General features: G+C 41.4%; 1 protein-coding gene across 4 annotated transcripts in view; it reads right to left on the reverse strand.

The window, feature by feature from the left end:
* RNF13 (ring finger protein 13) overlaps positions 1 to 22,059 on the reverse strand; it is a 111,208-nt gene that overhangs the window by 61,697 nt on the left and 27,452 nt on the right. For all 4 annotated transcript variants that reach the window (XM_084639618.1, XM_084639615.1, XM_084639616.1 and 1 more), the window contains one exon: positions 13,845 to 13,970. In XM_084639618.1, coding sequence (XP_084495744.1) covers positions 13,845 to 13,970 — 126 coding nt within the window. The remainder of the gene's footprint in view (positions 1 to 13,844; positions 13,971 to 22,059) is intronic.

Below are 22,059 nucleotides of genomic sequence, written 5' to 3' on the forward strand. Positions count from 1 at the left end.
TGTCATTGCTGGTTAGCATGCAAAATGCACAAGACTAGTTGTGTATTTCTAAAGCACACCTGGCCAAATTCTGCCCTGTTACCCCCAGGTAAATCCAGAATAATTCCACTGCAATAAATGGTATTCTGGATTTCCAATGTGTAACTGAAACTGACGGCAGAATATGGGCCAAATAGAGTGGGGGGTATAAAACCAAATCAGTGCCTCCTTCATTACAAGAGGATAACCTTACTGTACTATTTGTCATAACAATTATCTATCCTAAAGGAAACTGGCAATTGCATTTTTGCAGTCCTTGCTCCATAGGCATCAAATCATTTGGGAGATTCACAGGCCATGATACTGGATTCCAAATAGAAAAACATCTTGTCACTTCCATTGCTAAAACTCTCTCTTCCCTCTTCAACACACTTACTAAGAAAAGGAAATGAGTAACAGCAATTTTCTTCCATTATTGCACACAACTGTGAAATTCTAAGATGATACCTACACGATGCAGGGGCTGAAAAATCCCATATTTGTCACAGATTTTTTTGAATGTATATTTTGTTTTTAATTCATATCATATAATTTAATCTGAATTATGAGTATGCTTAAAGGAAAGACTCCTTTAAAACTATGAAGGTAGATCAAAACAAACCTATAAATAACTCTCTTTAAAAAACAAAAAAAAACATCCAACGCTGGACTCCTTAAAATTGGGATAAATTGTTTAAACTGAATTTAGATAATTTCAGATTAAAGATTATACTACTAATAAGATTGTATTATGTAGCGCCAATGTGTTAAGCACTTTGCAGATAAGTAATCAAACACGATTCCCGTCATAAAAAATTTGCAATGTACAGATAAAGGATTGGGGAAGGGATGCAATATAAAGCAAAAATGAATGAACAGTGAATTTTAGCATTTATCTGTAGGTTGTTTTTTATTGTTTATTTGCGGGGGTGGGGCTTAATTGTTCTGGAGTTTCTACTTTTTTTTTTTTAAAAAGTACACTTTTGTCAGGGAGGGCTAGGTTTTATAGGCCTTTTAAAATAAGCGTAATTAAGGGAGGACTTGAAAGAGAGTTGGGAAGCATAGCAGACCAAGTCAGGGGAGGGCCCATGTCTATTGGATAGCTTGAACAAAGGAAATAAGATGAGATTGGAAGGACACAAGGGCTTTTTAAATATGGCTTAGGCAGAGCAAAGTATTATGGGTGGAATGGCATGTTAATTCTTGGCTCCTAATGTCAGTGAGCTAAAAACTCTCCCAAAGAATCTGTTTTAGGCTGAAATTTCTGAACCAGAAATGAATTAAAAAAATATTTAAAGAAAATTCATTCAGACTTCTGCAGTAAGTAGAACATGAAAAGTAGGGATTTTTAGCCATTAAAAATCTTGCTCAGATGTGTGATTTTATGTTGTAACCTGGAGTAGGTTTTAGTTTTTTAAATTTGGTGTGTACATAATCATAACAGCATAGGAATTAGCAGACTGGATCAGATCCAAGATCCAAATAGTCCAGTATCCACTCTCCTATAGTGGCCAGTATCCAGTGCTTCAGAGAAAGGTGTGAGAACCTTAAGCAGGCAGCTGTGAAATAATCTTCCCCTTCCATTAGGTCTCATTCTGATGTTTGTACCTAGCAAGTAAGTCATCATGCAGTTTGCACAGTAACCACATACCCATTGTCTATATTTCTGAACATCAACTCGCCACTCATTACAGCTTGTCTGTCTCTGTACTGTAATTTAATCCTCTGGAGCCACTGTGTGTGAGGAATTATCAGTCTTCACTATCTCTATCAGAAGGAAAGTCCTGTCTAAGAAGGTGTCTCTCTCCATTCCACATAGGTGCCCTTTCCAGCATGAGACTGGCTTTTTCAGCTAGAGGATCTGAGAAGTCAATTTGTAGGTGGGCTTGCTCTAAACTATCTTTATAGGCTATACCTATGATGAATTGAGGGTTCTGTGTCTACCACTTCTGCATTTTGGAGGATTTTATGACAATTGTATCAGGAAATTACTATGTCATGGAAAGCTGTATATGCATGTGGATCCACCATGAGTTAGCAGGGATGTGTCATGGCTCTGCCAGGCCCTAGACAATGGTGAATGATCAGCACTTAAAGTAAAACACCCTGGGATAATAGTTTTGCTCTACCTGGATAAAGAGACTTCCCTCCTGTTGTCTATAGGGAGGGGAGTTTGGTAGTTTCCCATTTCTCCTAAAGGGCTGAGCAAAAGCAGCAAGAACCTACAAAAGGACTCACGGGAAGAGGGGGAAGAGACTGGGACAGCTGTTTTTTGAACCAGATTAAGATGAGGGATGTGCTGTAGGGGCAGAGTAGGCATGAAGATAGAGGACCCTGTCTGCTTGCCAAAACACAGGTGACCCCTGCCCTCCTAAGGACTCCTCAGTGAAGAGTTAGCTAGTGATGGACATTGCATTTATCCGTTTTATTGTTTCTGTGATCTAAATTCTCCTGTCTTCTACATAATTAAATATAAATAGCACAAAGTTCTTTTTAAAAGGCTGAACAAAGTATGTGTGTGTCTCCTGAGTGAGTTAAACTAAATCAAAAGCTTCTCATCTTTGGGGTGGAGTTCTAGGAAAGTGGTTTATCTGAGTACTGGGGCTTCCAAAGGGTCAGCACTGTGCCCATCTGGGGGTGGGGAGGGAGGAGGCAACTGGACAGTGGGTTCCAATACTCTGGAGAGGAGTTGCCAAATCTAGCGACCCCAAGCTTGGGGCACTGGCTGGACTCCATTCAGGCTCCAGAAGCATGAAACACTCCAGGGAATCCAGAGCACAGAAGCTTGGATTCTCCTCACAGCAGTCCTAGTGGGTAGCCCAGAAGGGCATTCACTAGGATCTGTGATGGTGTATAAACAGTTCAGTCCAATTCTGTGTCTTCAGTAACTTTGAACTCAAGATGCTGTACATGGGCACTGAGGGCTGTGACCTGCTTGCACCAGATGCATACGTACACCACTTCGCTGCAAAGCATCTAGTTGTACATTCTGTACACGATTCTGTATAACTCCAATCCCTAATTAACCTGCTGCTAGTCTTCCACCTTCATAATAAGACTGGTTTTTAACTCTGAGTAGACAGTTAACATTTTAAATTTTTGGTCTATTAATTTTTCAGGAAAAAACATTACTACTACTATAGAGGTTTTAGTTTGTCAGTCTAGCAACCTATTAACAATTACATTAAGAGCCTATACCTTCTCAGTGCCTAGCTCCACTTAGTTCAAATTCTCCTGTGCTGTCCCTATCTGTTACCTTCTCACTCAGTTTGGGGCCTTGTCACTTTCTCAGTGAGACAGGCAGGCTGTGCAGTCTTACAACAAGATGGTTGACAGGGAAGCTATCACAGTGAAATTAGTATTCCCTGCTGCTTGGAGGATCAATGCTTCACTGAATATCAACAACATTCCTTCACTGGAAGAACAGGGATCAAGCTTTGACAGATGCTCTAGCTAATGTGAGTCTAAAAGAGAGGTTCACAATAGAAAATTATCAACTTTGAAAATAAGGAGAATGAAACTCTATTACTACCCCATGGAACTAACCAAGGAAGCTAAATAATTACCTGAACTTAAAGGGGCTTATAAATAACAGTTCAGTCCTGCCAGATTCAGTAAGAAAATCATCAGACTTCCAAGTCTCAATACTGGAAAGATGATCATGCAGTTTAGTGGGAGCAGCTGCAGTCTGTTGGATCAACATACGTGTTTCGGTACCAGATATGGAAATATGACAATCCATTGATACTGCTCAGAGAAAGAATGTAAACAAAATATAAAATATTCTGGGACCGATCCATGTGATCTTAAAGACAGTGGCCCCATCTCTCTGCAGTGCTAAGCCTCTATACCAACCTGGAAACAAAACAGGGTTTTTAAATCAGGGAGGAAACAGTTCCTGGGGAATATCCTCTGCATAAAGGGGCTTCCGTACAATGTAGGAGCTGCTGGAGCAGCTCTAAAGCAGGACCACTCCAACTACAGGAAGCATGTCAGGGATAGGGAAAGGAGAGGAGGGGGGTGGGAGTACACTGTACTTTGAGTATTCTCTGCATTCTAGGGCCTATATATAAGATAGAGAAGCCCTCAGGTTGCTTTAATTGATATTGAAGTTCCAGAATGTGAGGACCACAGAGATGATTTAAAGAACAAAACCACCTTTGCAGCCTCCCTGTTCCTGTTAAGCACCAGTGTGGAATAGCTGAGGATTAGCGCCAGTCTGAACACTGGAAACTTTAGGATCCCAGGTAATAAGATTGTACCAGATAGCAGGGTAAATAAATAAGTCTACCTATGTAAGTAACCATAACCGAAATAATACATACAATAAAATTAATGGCCAGTGGTGAGACAGATACAACCATAGACTGGACTGTGTCTATATGTATACCAATGTAGATCCATACAAGATTAGCCCTGGTGTTTCAAACCAAATAAAAATTAGCATGGAATTTAAGTCATTGCACAGGACAGGTTACAGAAGTTAGTAAATCAGACTTTATTCTGGTTACTAGTGCAATCTTCAGACAAGATGGCCACCTACACCTTAGCAAAAGAAACGAATGTTAAAAATAGCAAAGACTGAAGAATCCATTCCATGGGCAGCCAAATGTAAAAGGAATCTGAAAAGGTCAATGAACAAAACCTTTGACTGTAACCTTTATTGACCTCTTGAGGAGAATAGCTCTGAACAACTTCTTCAATATATTGTTTATAAGATTCTTGAAAGAAAACCAGACAACCTTTTAAAAACACAAAAATAAAGCAGCAGTAGGTAAGAGCATGGGGTGTGGAACTGCAAATGAATGCTACTATTTTTTTGCCAACAAAAATCTTAAGACATGCAGTAGCGTCTAAAGATTTCATTACTAAGACAAGATTATCTGTCAGAATCAAAATGCCACCTGTTCCGAAACAAGGCATGAGAGACACCTATCTACTGGTTGAAGATCATACTAGATTAGGTTACATGAAATTATTCCATCTCAAAGCATTCCTATAAGTGTTCCTTTAAAACTTCCGTGACAAACTTTGATATTTCCATTGATCTATGACTTGCCATTTTGAAAGAGGCTTTTAAAAAAAAAGGAGAGTGGAAGGCAGAAAATATATTGACCGAGTACAATCTATCATAATGTTAATAATGTTCACCAACAAAAGCAAAGAGTGCAATTCAGTACCGCACTAAGGCACTGCAACTTTCTGAAAAAAAATTCTTTTGCCATGGAAGAACATTTTTCCTAAATGAAAGGTGGTCTCCTTCTGATTCATGTCTAAAATGTGAACACCAAAACAGGCCCAGGATGCACTGAATAGAGAACGTACACTTGTGTTTAAATATTGTATATCACATCACAAATTACACTTTTGCATCCATAATTACAGGTCAGAATGGGTGCTGTAAAGGAAAAGTTTAAAGTGTGGCATCTATGAAAACACATGCCACCAATCACTGTTATCTATAACGTTGTTCATGGTCCTGGGATATAGTGGAAGGCAACAGAATAACAGAACCACAGTAAATGTTTTATATCAAAAGATTTTAAAATAATCACTAACAGATTTTGCTATAATAGGGCTTCACATACCAGTACAATTAAGAAAAGGAGTACTTATGGCACCTTAGAGACTAACAAATTTATTTGAGCATAAGCTTTCGTGAGCTACAGTTCACTTCATCGCACAAAAGCTTATGCTCAAATAAATTTGTTAGTCTCTAAGGTGCCACAAGTACTTCTTTTCTTTTTGCGAATACAGACTAACATAGAATCATAGAATATCAGGGTTGGAAGGGACCCCAGAAGGTCATCTAGTCCAACCTCCTGCTCGAAGCAGGACCAATTCCCAGTTAAATCATCCCAGCCAGGGCTTAATCAAGCCTGACCTTAAAAACCTCTAAGGAAGGAGATTCTACCACCTCCCTAGGTAACGCATTCCAGTGTTTCACCACCCTCTTAGTGAAAAAGTTTTTCCTAATATCCAATCTAAACCTCCCCCACTGCAACTTGAGACCATTACTCCTCGTTCTGTCATCTGCTACCATTGAGAACAGTCTAGAGCCATCCTCTTTGGAACCCCCTTTCAGGTAGTTGAAAGCAGCTATCAAATCCCCCCTCATTCTTCTCTTCTGCAGGCTAAACAATCCCAGCTCCCTCAGCCTCTCCTCATAAGTCATGTGTTCCAGACCCCTAATAATTTTTGTTGCCCTCCGCTGGACTCTCTCCAATTTTTCCACATCCTTCTTGTAGTGTGGGGCCCAAAACTGGACACAGTACTCCAGATGAGGCCTCACCAATGTCGAATAGAGGGGAACGATCACGTCCCTCGATCTGCTTGCTATGCCCCTACTTATACATCCCAAAATGCCATTGGCCTTCTTGGCAACAAGGGCACACTGCTGACTCATATCCAGCTTCTCGTCCACTGTCACCCCTAGGTCCTTTTCCGCAGAACTGCTGCCTAGCCATTCAGTCCCTAGTCTGTAGCTGTGCATTGGGTTCTTCCGTCCTAAGTGCAGGACCCTGCACTTATCCTTATTGAACCTCATCAGATTTCTTTTGGCCCAATCCTCCAATTTGTCTAGGTCTTTCTGTATCCTATCCCTCCCCTCCAGCGTATCTACCACTCCTCCCAGTTTAGTATCATCCGCAAATTTGCTGAGAGTGCAATCCACACCATCCTCCAGATCATTTATGAAGATATTGAACAAAACTGGCCCCAGGACCGACCCCTGGGGCACTCCACTTGATACCGGCTGCCAACTAGACATGGAGCCATTGATCACCCGTTGAGCCCGACAATCTAGCCAGCTTTCTACCCACCTTATAGTGCATTCATCCAGCCCATACTTCCTTAACTTTTTGACAAGAATACTGTGGGAGACCGTGTCAAAAGCTTTGCTAAAGTCAAGAAACAATACATCCACTGCTTTCCCTTCATCCACAGAACCAGTAATCTCATCATAAAAGGCGATTAGATTAGTCAGGCATGACCTTCCCTTGGTGAATCCATGCTGGCTGTTCCTGATCACTTTCCTCTCATGCAAGTGCTTCAGGATTGATTCTTTGAGGACCTGCTCCATGATTTTTCCTGGGACTGAGGTGAGGCTGACTGGCCTGTAGTTCCCAGGATCCTCCTTCTTCCCTTTTTTAAAGATTGGCACTACATTAGCCTTTTTCCAGTCATCCGGGACTTCCCCGGTTCGCCACGAGTTTTCAAAGATAATGGCCAATGGCTCTGCAATCACAGCCGCCAATTCCTTCAGCACTCTCGGATGCAACTTGTCCGGCCCCATGGACTTGTGCACGTCCAGCTTTTCTAAATAGTCCCTAACCACCTCTATCTCCACAGAGGGCTGGCCATCTCTTCCCCATTTTGTGATGCCCAGCGCAGCAGTCTGGGAGCTGACATGGCTGCTACTCTGAAACCTGTCAGTACAATTAAGATGTTTTGGAGTGTTGGGGACACTAGGGCATGGCCACTAGGTAACTCGAGGGGTTGGAAGACCACGAGTATCGATGAAGCCTCCTCGCACTAGGCCCAAGTGTCCTTGCCCCCCCCCCCCCCGCCTGGAGGCGCTCGCAGCAGCTCTGCATACTAGGCCCAAGTGTCCTTCCCCCCCCCCCCCCGCCTGGAGGCACTCACAACAGTTATGCTGAGGATCTGCAACAATATGTTGCAGAGTCAGACTGCCTGAAACTAAACAAGGCCAAACAGGGCAGATATGGAAGAAAAATGCTGAATAAAGCAGCTTTATGTATAGTTTAACAAATGATACAAAAAACAAGGGAACTAGCTGGTAACTGGATTGGCTGGCTATATGGATACTTAGGGCAGCTTGCTATTGGATAAGTATGCTGAAGAAAGGATGTATAAAAGCCTGTGTAACTTCCTGCTCTGTGTACAGGATTTGAGATTCTATTCTCCCTGTACCTTTTCGAAGCTTCAGATAAACTTTTCTGCTTCTCCACCCCGTTGAGATTATTGGGAGAAGCACACTGGGTAGCGAACCAAACCCTGCTGTTGTTTTTCCTCTTGGCACTGGGTGCCGGCAACAGGAGGAATGAAGAGAAAAATCTTTGCCTTAATGAGCTCCTGAAAATGAACAAGTCAAACTTATCTGCAGATGACAAAGCAATCATTTTAACTGTAAACCACACAGTTTCAAAACGGAGTACATTAGTTGATTTCCACTAATGTTACACTGATGTATATTCATTTTCAAATATCTATTTAAAAGAAGTGCAGACACTTAGAGTTTTCAACAGTAAATGTTTGCAGATTTTGCCTTTCGTAAACTTAACAAGCTAAATTTTGAGCAGTGTAGTCCACAGCCGAAGTTGATGGGATTTGTGGGTTCTCTGCAGGTACTAAGCACTTTGTCTGACTCTGTGTACTAGCTCAGCTGCACTTTTAATGCTTTGACAATAGTTTTTACTATTACAATACAAATACCTAATGCAATTTTTTCTTTTTTAGTCCTCTCCATCATGATTGCATTGCATCAGCACTCAAAACTCTTCTCCTTGTGTTAGCTCTGAACCCCAGATTTTTTTCTGCCCAGGCAGAAAACAGTCTCCCTTGTTTATTATTCAAGGGCCGGATTCTGGTCCCACTGTAATCCCTGGGAGTTTTGCCACTGACTTTTGTGGCTACAGGATTTGGTCCTAACAGAATAAATCTGGGCCTTGTCATCCATGTATGCCAACTACTAGTCTGTGGCAATAAGCGTGAGTGGTAGTGGGAAAGGTGGAGACGCTCCTACTTCTGTATTTGGCACTGGTGCAACTGTGGCTGGAATACTGTGTCCAGTTCTAATGTCCACAATTCAAGAAGGATGTTGATAAATTGGAAGGGGTTCACAGAAGAGCCACAAGAATAATTAAAGGGTTAGAAACCAGGCCTTATTGGACTCCTTGAGCGTCACAATCTATTTAGCTTAAAGAGAAGGTTAAGAAGTGACTTGATTACAGTCTATAACTATCTTTATGGGGAACTGTAGTGAGCTGGAGTGGCCTCCCATGGACCTGGAGAGTGAGGAGTCCCTCACTGAACTCTGGTGGGTGAAGCCAGGCTGGATTTACCCCTCCCACTGGAAGTCATGGGAAGGACAGGAAGTATAAAAGGTGGGTCTGGGAGCTCAGTTGGGCTGCAGCTGCTGGAGGAGCCAGATGCCTCCTGCTTGCTCCTGGGCTGGGAGACTGCTGTGGAGCTGAGAACTGGCTGGAGCCATACGCCGACCTGTCTTTGGAGAAGTTATCAGGACTACCGCAGACCTTCTACCTGGACAATCTGGACAACCCTCTACAAACCCAGGTACAACCTGAAGGGGAGTTAGGATGTTGTCCAGGGACAGCTGTCCCTAGTCCAGCTGCATTGTTGCCGTAAATCCAGTCAGTGTGTTGTGGTCAGGATCCCTGCTCTCCCAGTAGCAGACCCCTCTTTCACTGTTTGGGCCCTGGGCTGAGACACAGTGGAGTGGGTGGGCCTATGTCCCCCCTGCCACCCCAATCCTGGGGTGGTGGTCTCCCCCTCTCTAGGCTGAGCAGCCAGTGTTTGTCAGCCATCCACTGGAGCTAGGATGCCTGAACCCGTTGCTGCTCGACCCAGAACACAGGCCTGAGCTGTAGACTCTCAGTGCCCCGTCCTGACTAAGAGCCTGGGCTCCCTGACTGTGTTTGTTGCTCAGCCCCTGACCACAGGCCCGCGCTATAGACCCAGCTGTAGACTACTGTCGCCCCATTAATTCCCCACAGTAGGCGATGAACAGAGGCGGAGTGGCCTCCTACGGACCTGGAGGGTGAGGAATCCCCGCTGATAAACCACTACAGGAACAAATATTTAATAATGGGTTTCTCTTCAATCTAGCAGAGAAAGGTGTAACATGATCCAATGGGTGGAGGTTGAAGCTAGACAAATTCATATTGGAAATAAGGTGTAAATTTTTAGCAGTGAGAGTAACTAACCATTGGAACAATTTACCAAGGGTTGTGATGGAGTCTCAGTCACTGACAATTTTTTAAATGAAGATTGAATGTTTTTCTTAAAGACATATATTGTAGGAATTCTTTTGGGGCAAGTTCTATAGTTTGTGTTATACAGAGGGCCAGATAAGACTCTCACAATGGTCCTGTTAGGGCTTGAAATCATCCATCCATCCTCCTTTCTAAATCAAGCATAGCAAAGATTACCCTGCTACCTATCATTCTGCCTATGTTTACCTACACAAATAGAATGCTCCATACCACTTCTGCTGGTCTCCTGCAGCTTAACAACACCCTAATGCCCCAAAGGACTGGGAGGTGGGGAGAGGATGACACAACGTAGTTGCCAATTCCTGAAGTATATGGACTCTTGCTTGAGTATAGGCTTCTCAGTTTGCTGATCTGCAACCAATTCTGTGCGCTCATTGTGGAGGAATTAAACCATTACTTAGGGCATTCCCATCCATGAACATTCTTCCTTAAAAAGAATTTTTGCTCCATTTTGTGTGAGATTAGAAATTATAGGCAACATATTTAAAAAATTGTGTTGGCTCTCATTGCATCTTCAGGATTGCAAAGAAGAGTTTGGAGTCCTGAAGAAGCAGCTGAAAACAAGTAGGCAGAGGCAATATTCCAATGCATTTCCCTATATTTACTATAGCAAATATCCTGAATACTGCAAATATTGGAGTAAAGTTATTTAGGTGTCAAAGATAATTGTCATGCAGTAGCAAATGAAGAGGTGGGTGGTCTGCACAATGGTGAACAGAAGGATGACTTGAGGTCGATGAGAAAATCTCTCTATTAAGACATGGTCCATACTATGAAAAAGTTTGGGAACGCCTGCACAAAAGGCTATAGTTATAACTAGCAAGATGACTCTTAGCAGTTGCTGTGTTTGCTGGTGGCAAGAGAATAAGAGGGATGGGGAAGACATGGATTAAATGGAGAAAAAGTAACACACAATTTTTACCATCTGTCTGCAAATACAGAATAGCATTTTTTTTTAAAAAGGGCCATAAATTCACTGACTCGTTTCAACATTACATCCCAGTTGCAGTAGAATTACAGATTTCAACAATAACTGGCAAAATGTTCTGTTATTAATCTCTAGTTGTTTCTGCCATATCCTCAAATCTCCTGATAACTTTTTAGTAACTATGGAGCCCCCCTTATTGCCTCTAGGGTTTAGCACAGCTTATCTCAACACCAGTACAGAAATCCATTTAAATGAGGTTAGTTACTGCTTGTGAAAACACGTGATAATGAAACCACAATCAAGAACTCAATATAAATGTTGAAAAGTATCTGACTATCCTGCGATAAATACCTTCTCTTTGCTAAATACATACTTAAAGATTAGGTAGCAATTTTACCAGTGACATAAGTACAGTGGTACTTATAAGAACAAATTCTGCCCTATATATGCATGCAAAAACACTCACTTGACCAAATTCTTATCATGTAGAACGCAAGGGCAAAATACACATGGACTCCAGTGGGCCCAAGATCTGGCCCACTGACTGCAATGGAAGCTGCATACATGTAACCACAGAAAACAATTTGCTCAACTAAATTTAGTAACAGTCTTAATGCACATTTTTACTTTTATTACACCAATAAAATGTAAAAGTCTTCTCATCAAAGCATCTTTTCAGACACAGAGCAGCATGATGTCACCATTCATTCCTGGTCATGGTTTTTTCCTTCATTATACCCAGCCAGGTCATGTTCCTGTGTACGTCTCATTATCTAGTCAGTGATCAGCCTCTAGATCTGACTGTCTTGGTTGTTTTCACACAATCTCTTTTAATATCCTATCATCTGTTTGTCTTCTATAGCGTCTCCACTATTGTAATGTTTTTGAATGCAGTTAATCCCTTATGCTGACTTCACATCCTACTCTCCTTCTAACTTTGTCTTAAAATCATTCCGCTTTACACCTGACATCTTCTGAATAACTCTCATCTCTACTGCCTCCGGCCTTCTGATGTCTGTTTTCATTTAATGCAACTGCTTCTACACCACAGAGTAATACTGTTAGTACACTGGTTTGATAAATTTTCACTTTGATACCAAATGTGCTATTTTTATCAGCACATCTCCTTTTAACCACATTGTTGCTGGAACTATTGGCACTTATCAAGCTTCCTAGGTACACAAGATTTTACTTGTTCTGAGACTTCACTGTTGCATTTCAATACTTTATCTATTGTCCCTTTTCCAAGACAAAATAAATGCCAAGATGATGAAGTGGTTTTAAGTCCAAGCTGACTACACCAATTTACAGAGGTAGCGAAGAGTATCATTAATTCAAACATGTTTGCCATTTATACAATGTCATCTGTGTAAGCTAAGGAGCTTCACTCCAGATCACCCAACATCACACCCTCCAACTCATAGGCGCAGACTTTCCATTGTGCCAGGGGGTGCTCAACCCCCTGCCCCATCTCTTCCCGCTCTGTTCAGCCCCCACCCCCGAGCGCGCCACATCCTTGCTCCTCTCCCCATTATCCTTTTGTACGCCACAAAAGAGCTGATTGCGGCGGGCAGGTGGTGGGGGGTGATGGGGCTGCTGGTAGGGGGACTGCCAGTGGGTGCTCCAGCCCCCACCATTTTTCTCCAACTTGTTTGCCATTCTTAAGGTCCAATTTAAGAACATCATGATGCCCCTTTGTCTTACACCAAACTTTAACCAGTTGCTTAATTTTTCACCAATTCTTACAGCATGTAAGAATGCAGGTATTAAGGACTAAATTCTGCTCTAACTCCTAGGAGTGATGTAAAGGCAAATGGCATGGTGGGTCTGATGATACATTCAGCACTAGAATCTTCTCTTCAGCTCAGGGCAGGATCACTCAGGGTGGCCAGGGGGAAAAATATGTTCTTGAGTGTCCTTGCTGCTGCTCCAAAAAGGAGTAGAACACATAAGCAGCTAGTACTGCATACTGCCGCATGCATCCAGGAACCTGGGGCCTGCCTTCCCCAAGCTAGCAGATCACATCCCCTTGAGGTTGTAACATACTAGTAAAAGCAGTAGCTTGTTCCCCCAATATAATGTTCTTGTAATCTTGTCCTGAAGCTGCATAGGGATGAGAAGGAAGTGGCTATATCTACCTTCTGCCCCTACTACAACATATACACAGAAGGGGGAAAGATTTTATATTAAACCTGTGAAGTTCTTGTGGAAGTCTGTCTGGTACAGAGCCAGGTTGCAAGACAGAAAGCCTGCCTCTATACTAGTAAATATAGGACCACAATTCATTGCCAGCACTAGCAACAGTGGAAACTATACTGTGGACAGAGTTCAGGAGTTTCAACTACTGTATCACAGAACCATGCTCTGAACAAACCACACGGTGGTAAAAATGCCTGAACCCTGTTTTATCCTATGAAAATCAGTGGCAAATTACATGAACCATTTTTGGTAGGGCCGAGAAGGCCCAAGAGGCTAGCATGTCCTTGTTGCCCCATATAGTGGGCCCATTTTCACTCTTTCAAAGTAATAAATATCAAAGCTAGATATTCACCAAAACAAATAATTCTAGTCTCTAACTTTCCAACCTCACAAATGGAGAGCCTTTCACTTTAGATTCGTCAATCCTTACTGGCTATAGATGTTACTTCCTGAACAAACGGTGCATAAAACAACATGAAGTTTAATATTATAAGTGAAAAGCCACAAATTAACCAACATCTATGATTACTGTAGCCTGCCTCTAGATTATGCGACTCTTTCATTTCATGTGTCAGGGAGAGCCCTTTTTGACATTAACTATGGCCATCATTCAGAAATACCAGCAGCTTTAAATTTTACAAACCTTTAAAATGAAAGAGGCCTACCTTAACATCGAAGTTGCAGTCAAGTCTTCTGATTAACACAATGAAAGCATGAGAGAAGTTGTCTTCTAGTGGTGGAGGTGCTATGGGTTCACATGCATTCTCTGGTTTTGAATTTATTAGGAAGCCCTGAAACAAAGTGACAGCATACTATCAGTTCTAGCTCTATGTGACACAACACAAGTGCTAGGGAAAAATCATACTTTCAAAAGAAAGCCAAGCAAATTCCTGGAGCTCAATCTTGTATCACTGTGAATTTTACATTGTATATCATATTTTATTTATTTACATAGGATCTTTAATATCAAAGTGCTGCTTGGGGTTACAGAGAAAACACAAAGTCAAACTGAATATATACATTAGTTGCCCTTAATTTTCCTGTTGGCTTACACTAGTTACTAATGTCACTTCAGAATTTTCAGTATTTCTAGTGTATCTATAGTTCAGTATGGGAAACACTGCACATCGCACAGTAACATTATCAAGATGAATTTTTTAAGGCCGCTCACTGTAATTAACAGAACCACAGGCACACTAAGCCAACAAGCACTACCAAAGAGGGAAGGCGAGGAACATCTCTATATTTGTGACAGTACTTACTAGATTTGCATTTACACGTGCAAGGTTTTTACAAGGTTTGCAGTGATGCATGCACACTTAACTTCTGATAAGGGCCATAACATCCCCCACAAGAGGGAAAAATCATAAAAGGACCAGGAAATTCCATGAACGTTGACTCCTGGGGCATTTTTTCGATTGTCCCACCATAAGGTTGGGTTTGCACACCACAATGGGACATAGATTGGGTGTGACCCTCTTAATCTGCAGATGCTCTAAGATCCACTGAAAAATCCTGAAGTTTTTAGGACCTTGGCAAGGACAGAGACATGTTTATAGTGGTTGAATGTCCTGGCACTACTCCCTAATCCCTCTTTGAGCTGCCATGGTTCCATGTTGGCTGCTACCCAGAGACTATTACTTCATGAGAAGGTTTCACAATGCTGACAGGGAAGCAACATAAGATAATGGTGAAAGAAATGCTATGCATACCTCACACTGCAAGTCAGTCAAAGGTGGAAGATGTTCTGGAGAGCAACCTTAACCCTATCTCTGGCACTTTACTCTTAACATGGAGATTTGATCCCATGGAGTATCTGAAGAGGGTCTTCCCAAGTATCAGTGGAAGTGGGAATATACCTCAGAACTGCTTCAGCTCATTTGTGTGACCCATACACCATTTTCATCCACTTTAGGTCCCCTGAACTTATCAAGCAGAGAAAACAACTGGGCCCTAACAGATTTTTTTTCATTATACAATACAATATTTTGGCATTCCTGAACTTCTGGTATTTGAAAGGGTGGTAGAAAAAGTCAGTGGCACTGATGCCATCTGAGCTCTATCTAACTGGAGCTGTATCTTAATTTGATTTCCTTATAGGGAAAGTGTCAGGTTCAGAATCATAATCAACATTTTTCAAATGTGTTAAATAATCCAGAATTATTGTTGGGTGTTGAATTTGAAATGCTTCAGGATTGATTTTCAGAAGTGCTTAGTATTTACTGCTTCTCGACATCACTAGGAGTTGCAAGTACTTTGTACCTCTGAGGAAGCAGGCTGCTTATTTTGCTGCCTTAATACAGATTTAGGCACCTAATTTTAGACATGCAGGCTTGAATATGTTGTCCAAAATTTAAAAAAAAAACTATTGTAAGATAATTTTTATATCAGATGTCAAAAATCAATTTTTTAAAAATTGTCTTTTTGCAGCCTTATATCCTAAATATAAAGGTTGAATGTCTCCTAATGGTAACAAGGAAGTTTAAGCCTGAAGCTTAGCAAGACATAATGAAAGTGCCTGGAATTGTTTGAAACATGAATAATTTGAACGTACTGAGTGGATTATTTTTTTTGTTATTCAATCCATGAATTGTCAAGACTACACCTTACTGGGCAAGCCAGTCTGACAATTTTTTTTAATTGGTTTTAATTAATAATGCTTCACCATATGATATGTACAAGATCATTAAAGCAGTATAAAATGTTGTTTGCCTGTTGGACAAGGCAGAAGAAGGGTAACACTAGGCAATCAATAGTAGAGCAATACCAGACAGTCAGCCATGCTAACGCCTTTTTAGCATAGTGGAGATCTTGAATGTTAATATAAGGACATTAAAAGGTTCTACTTTACTTTCATTTTGTAACTTTCCATAGCTGCAGGCCTTCTGTTTCTAAGGGGGAAAGTAAGCTGCCTTTTGCCAACAAAACAGGAGAGGTGTACACACCACAAAACTACTTTTGGCGGCAAACCTCTGCTGTTTAGCCGACAAAATAAAACTACCTCAATGAGAGGCGTAAAGCTTTTTGCAACAAAGTTAAAGTGACAAAGCCTCAGTGTAGACACTGCTGTTAGTTTTGTCAACATAACTGGCTTCCACTACTATCCCACAATGCCTGCAGTGACTGCTCTGCTCACGGTTTTGACCTCTGCTGCCCTGCAGGCATGCATCCCTCCCCTTTCCAAGCTCCAGGAAGTATCTGACAGCTGAGTGTCCTGCTCCATTTGGGGAACAAAGAGCAAATCATTTACATGGAATGCTCCTGTTCTGCCCTGCACCAGGAACACAGCCACAGGCAGATTACTGCTGGGGTACGGGAGGTCGAGGGGGGGGGCTGAGGGGGGGGTAGAGACTGCTGTGCTGCTTTGACATTCGTCAGCACGGAGAGCTTACACAGTTGCTCAGGATGCCAATCCAGGCAGTTAAGGAGGCTGTCGGAGAACTTGGAGGGAATCTCAGAACCATAGGTAGGTAGGCAGGCGGAGTCGGCTGCTTAGGGAGAGACTGCTGTGCGGAGCAGAGCCGAGCAGGAGGCCGATGTGTGTGTTGGGGGGGTCCCCTTCCCCCAGGATAGGTCGGTCAGCCTGTGCTCTCTCTCCTGCCCCAGACACACCATTCTCCTCTCCCTGCCCCCCTCCACTTCAGTTGAAAAGCGACACAGACAGACAGACAATCTAGTAGGATTATTAAAGGAATCGGCACCCAAAATTGCAAGCCCATTAGCAAGGATTTTTAATGAATCTGTAAACTCAGGGGTTGTACTATATGATTGGAGAATTGCTAACATAGTTCCTATTTTTAAGAAAGGGGAAAAAAGTGATCCAGGTAACTACAGGCCTGTTAGTTTGACATCTGTAGTATGCAAGGTCTTGGAAAAAATTTTGAAGGAGAAAGTAGTTAAGGACATTGAAGTCAATGGTAAATGGGAAAAAATACAACATGGTTTTACAAAACGCAGATCGTGCCAAACCAACCTGATCTCCTTCTTTGAGTAAGAAACAGATTTTTTAGATAAAGGAAACACAGTGGATCTAATTTACCTAGATTTCAGTAAGGCATTTGATACTGTGCCACATGGGGAATTATTAGTTAAATTGGAAAAGATGGAGATCAATATGAAAACTGAAAAGTGGATAAGGAATTGGTTAAAGGGGAGACTACAATGGGTCCTACTGAAAAATGAACTGTCAGGCTGGAGGGAGGTTACCAGTGGAGTTCCTCAAGGATCAGTTTTGGGACCAATCCTATTTAATCTTTTTTATTACTGACTTCAGCACAAAAAGTGGGAGTGTGCTAATAAAGTTTGTGGATGATACAAAGCTGGGAGGTATTGCCAATTTAGAGAAGGACCGGGATAACATACAGGAGGATCTGGATGACCTTGTAAACTGGAGTAATAGGATGAAATTTAATAGTGAGAAGTGTAAGGTTATGCATTTAGGGATTAATAACAAGAATTTTAGTTATAAGCTGCGGACACATCAATTAGAAGTAACGGAGGAGGAGACGGACCTTCAAGTATTGGTCAATCATAGGATGACTATGAGCCACCAATGTGATATGGCTGTGATAAAAGCTAATGCGGTCTTGGGATGCATCAGGAGAGGTATTTCCAGTAGAGATAAGGAGGTTTTAGTACCGTTATACAAGACACTGGTGAGATCTCACCTGGAATACTATATGCAGTTCTGGTCTCCCATGTTTAAGAAGGATGAATTCAAACTGGAACAGGTACAGAGAAGGGCTACTGGGATGATCCGAGGAATGGAAAACTTGTCTTAGGAATGGAGACTCAAGGAGCTTGGCTTGTTTAGCCTAACTAAAAGAAGGTTGAGGGGAGATATGATTGCTCTCTATAAATATATCAGAGGGATAAATACTGGAGAGGGAGAGGAATTATTTAAGCTCAGTACCAGTGTGGACACAAGAACAAATGGATATAAACTGGCCACCAGGAAGTTTAGACTTGAAATTAGAAGAAGGTTTCTAACCATCAGAGGAGTGAAGTTTTGGAATAGCCTTCCAAGGGAAGCAGTGGGGGCAAAAGATCTATCTGGCTTTAAGATTAAACTCCATAAGTTTATGGAGGAGATGGTATGATGGGATAACATGATTGGTAATTAATTGATCTTTAAATATTCATGGTAAATGGGGTGGGATCTGAGTTACCCAGGAAAGAATTTTCTGTAGTATCTGGCTGGTGAATCTTGCCCATATGCTCAGGGTTTAGCTGATCGCCATATTTGGGGTCGGGAAGGAATTTTCCTCTAGGGCAGATTGGAAGAGGCCCTGGAGGTTTTTCGCCTTCCTCTGTAGCATGGGGCACTGGTCACTTGCTGGAGGATTCTCTGCTCCTTGAAGTCTTTAAGCCACGATTTGAGGACTTCAATAGTTACTCAGACATAGGTGAGAGGTTTTTTGCAGGAATGGGTGGGTAAGATTCTGTGGCCTGCGTTGTGCAGGAGGTCAGATTAGATGATCATAATGGTCCCTTCTGACCTTACTATCTATGAATCTAGGATGCTCCTGGAACCATGGGATTGAGAAACCTGCATCATGTGACATTGTACCAGCCCCATAAGGCACTGCAAACCCTTCCCAAAGCACCCTGTGGCCAGTTGTGCAGTGGGATAGCTACCACAGTGCACTGCTCTCTGTGTCCATGCAAGAGCTGTTAGGTGGATGCACTCTGACACAAGGAACTAATGTGGACATGCAAGAGTGGTTTTAATTAAAGCGGCATAACTTTTGCCAACATAACTTTGTAGAGTAGACAAGGCCTAAGAGAGTAGGAAGGGAAGAGGAGAAACAGGAAAAGAATAAAAGCATTTACTCTTTTTCTCATGTACATGAAAATTATAGGAAGCTGTGCTGTTGTGGGTCAGAAAATTGAAGTTACAATGGTCAAATTGTATTTTTACAGGTTATTAGGTTATTAGCATCATTCATACATGTTCCTTGGACTTCTCTCAATTTTCACAGAACTCTGTCCCTCTCCAGAAAGGGACTGTATTGTTTGTGGCTAAAATTTAAAAGTATAGTAAGTAACTCTTCAAAGTAATTGTCTAATCAACAACTACTGTTACTGATTGTTTATTTAACTTATCAAGAACTCATTTAATACAATGCAGGTTTCAAAAGTAATTCTCCAGAAATTCCATTTTAAGTCAACATTCATTAACGTGTCATTATTTTAGAGTACTACAACCCAAATATTGCAGCACTGTTTTAATGTAGGCGCTCCACTAAGCAAAACAGACTGTAAACCAAAGCAAAATTTTTTTCATTGTCCAAGGAAAATGTAAATACTGAAATGAAAATGAAATAATAATGAAATGAAAAATGAATAAATAATAAAATATAAAATATATTTTATAAAATAAAATATAAAATAAATAAAAAATAATGAAATAATGAAATGAAAAATAAATTTGATTTTTAAAATTCTTTAGATTTAATCCTAATTAGAGATAAGATATTTTGTTTTGAAAAATATATGATCTTTAAAATTAGTGTCCCTTTAAGCAATCGGGGCTTTGCTGAGTTTGTGGTGACAGACACACTGCACTGTCTGGAACTATTATCAGCAATATCCACTACAAATTCTCCATCATTGTGCAAGGAGCCAAGGTTGGGTTCCCCCAAGTTTACTGCAATGGATGGAAAGGTACTGACTCATACAGCAAGTATTATTGTTAGGTAATTGCTTATAAAATATTCACTTTATTTTAACTAGAGTAATAAATCTGTGTCTTTAATCTCCTTTTAGAGAGAAGCTTTAGGCAAGTCATACCAGGCTACATTACAGAAAAATAGCTGCTAAAGTTAAGTACATGCAAATATAGAAATTGAAGGGTATGTATGTTTAATGAAGGAGCTGTTATACAAGGGCTCTCAGCCAGAGAGGATTCCATATGAATGGACCATTGTAAGCGAAAGATGAATTTCCTACTTTTGTTATACTCTTTTCGGAACCAGCTATTTCAGTAGCTGATAATTATATTTACAAGCAGTAAATCAACTGACAAAGCCTGATCATAAGCATCAAATAATAATTACCACCATTTTGAATCTACTGCAGCAGCTATAACAGCATTTTTTTAATAATCTTAACAGAAAAATGAAACTGTTTCAGTACTACTTTCAGGAATAAAGGATCAGGAGAGTTTACACCTATCACTCATCTGCAACTGGCTTAAATAAATCAAGAGGAGCAGTCTGTCTAATGCTTAAAGGATCAAAAGTTAATAATCCTTATTTCTTTTTCATCTCTGCCACCGGCTCATTGTACATCCTTGGGCAAATTAATTTCTGTGTATCTCCGGGCTGGTCTATACTGAACTTGCATCAGAATACCTATATCTCAGAGGGATGTAAAATCCACAACACTGAGAGATGTAGCTATGCCAGCCTAACCCTGGTGTAGACAGCAGAAGGTTGATGGAAGAATTTTTCTATTGACCTAGCTATCACCTCTTGGGGAGGCAGATTAGCTACAGCAATGGAAGAACTCCTCCTGTTGCTATAGTGATTGTCTACACTGAAGCGCTATGTATAGACATAATCTTAGTTTAAACACAACTAGTCCTGGTCACACCCTCCTAAAAGAAAATATGGGGCGGGGTGTGTGAATTTATAAAAGGTTCCTTTTGTAATATTTCTCTACAGTTGTTCCGTTGAGACAGGGATGTTTCCCCACAAGGAAGATAACTCACCCACTCTAGAGATCCCTTGGAATTTGCACGGATACCCGGGAATCAATGAGAAGTCAAGCCCTGTGCCTCCATGTCAGTTTTTGGTTTTGTTTCCACACCCCGGCATAAAGGCTCCTGAGAAGCAACGCAGACATGGCTTTTGCAACTGGCAGGTGTCTGTACTACCACTTTCGTTGGTAAAGCATTTATCGGTGAGGGGTATGAGAAAAGCCACCCTTCTCACTGACAAGTTTCAACGACAAAAGTGCTGGTGTGGACAGAGCTATGTCTGCAGGAGAGGCTCTCCTGCGGGCATAGCGAACGCTGCTCATTGGGAGGTGGTTTAATTATGCCGGCAGAAGAGCTCTCTCCTGCTAGCAAAGAGTGGCTAAATGGGAGACCTTACAATGGCACAGCTGTACCAGTACAGCTGTGAGGTTAGTAGTGTACACATGGTCTGAGACCTTGCTTAAATGGTCTGACTGTATCACATTTCCTCCTTGAGCTCCAGGGGGATGGTGAGAGAAAAAACAATTCCTTCCCTGTTTCGAACCATTGGTTCCCTGGCCTGTCCACTACACAACACCTCCTATTTCTGTTGCAGTACATGCTACAGAGACTTCCCTCCCACTCCTGTACAGGAGCTTGACAAGGTATGTCTACACTGCAGTTAGACACCTGCAGCTGGCCCATACCTGCTGACTCAGGCTTGCAGGGCTTGGGTTAAGGGGCTGCTTAATTGTGATGCTGACATTAAAAGTATAACCTGTTTGTCTACCTGGAAATTAGATGCTTGAGACATGCTTATTTGACACTCTCTAATCTTTTTATTCATAAATCCACCCCTCCTCCATCACCCTTTTCCCACCTCCTCTGGAATCCATTTTGTTTCTCTTCTGTCTGTATGTTTTGCCTACATTCCAGGTATCGTCATACTGTAGCCTCAGAGAAAAGGATTACTCTCTCTGTTCCCCTGAATACATAGCACAAACCTGCAGTCGTGATTCTTGCTTCCTTAATTTGAAACAGATATTTAATGTATTTTCCCCAGAGGTATTATCTTGCATTATTCCAAGCTGATTTCCATTTTCTGTCCTTGTTAGTAACCTCTCTGGACCCCTTTGTATTTCTGTCATCTCCAGTATTTACAGCATTTCCCAATTTAGTATCTCATATATATTTCATTA

This window comes from Lepidochelys olivacea (assembly GCF_965140295.1).
Source record: "Lepidochelys olivacea isolate rLepOli2 genome assembly, chromosome: 9".
Taxonomy (NCBI): Eukaryota; Metazoa; Chordata; order Testudines; family Cheloniidae; genus Lepidochelys; species Lepidochelys olivacea.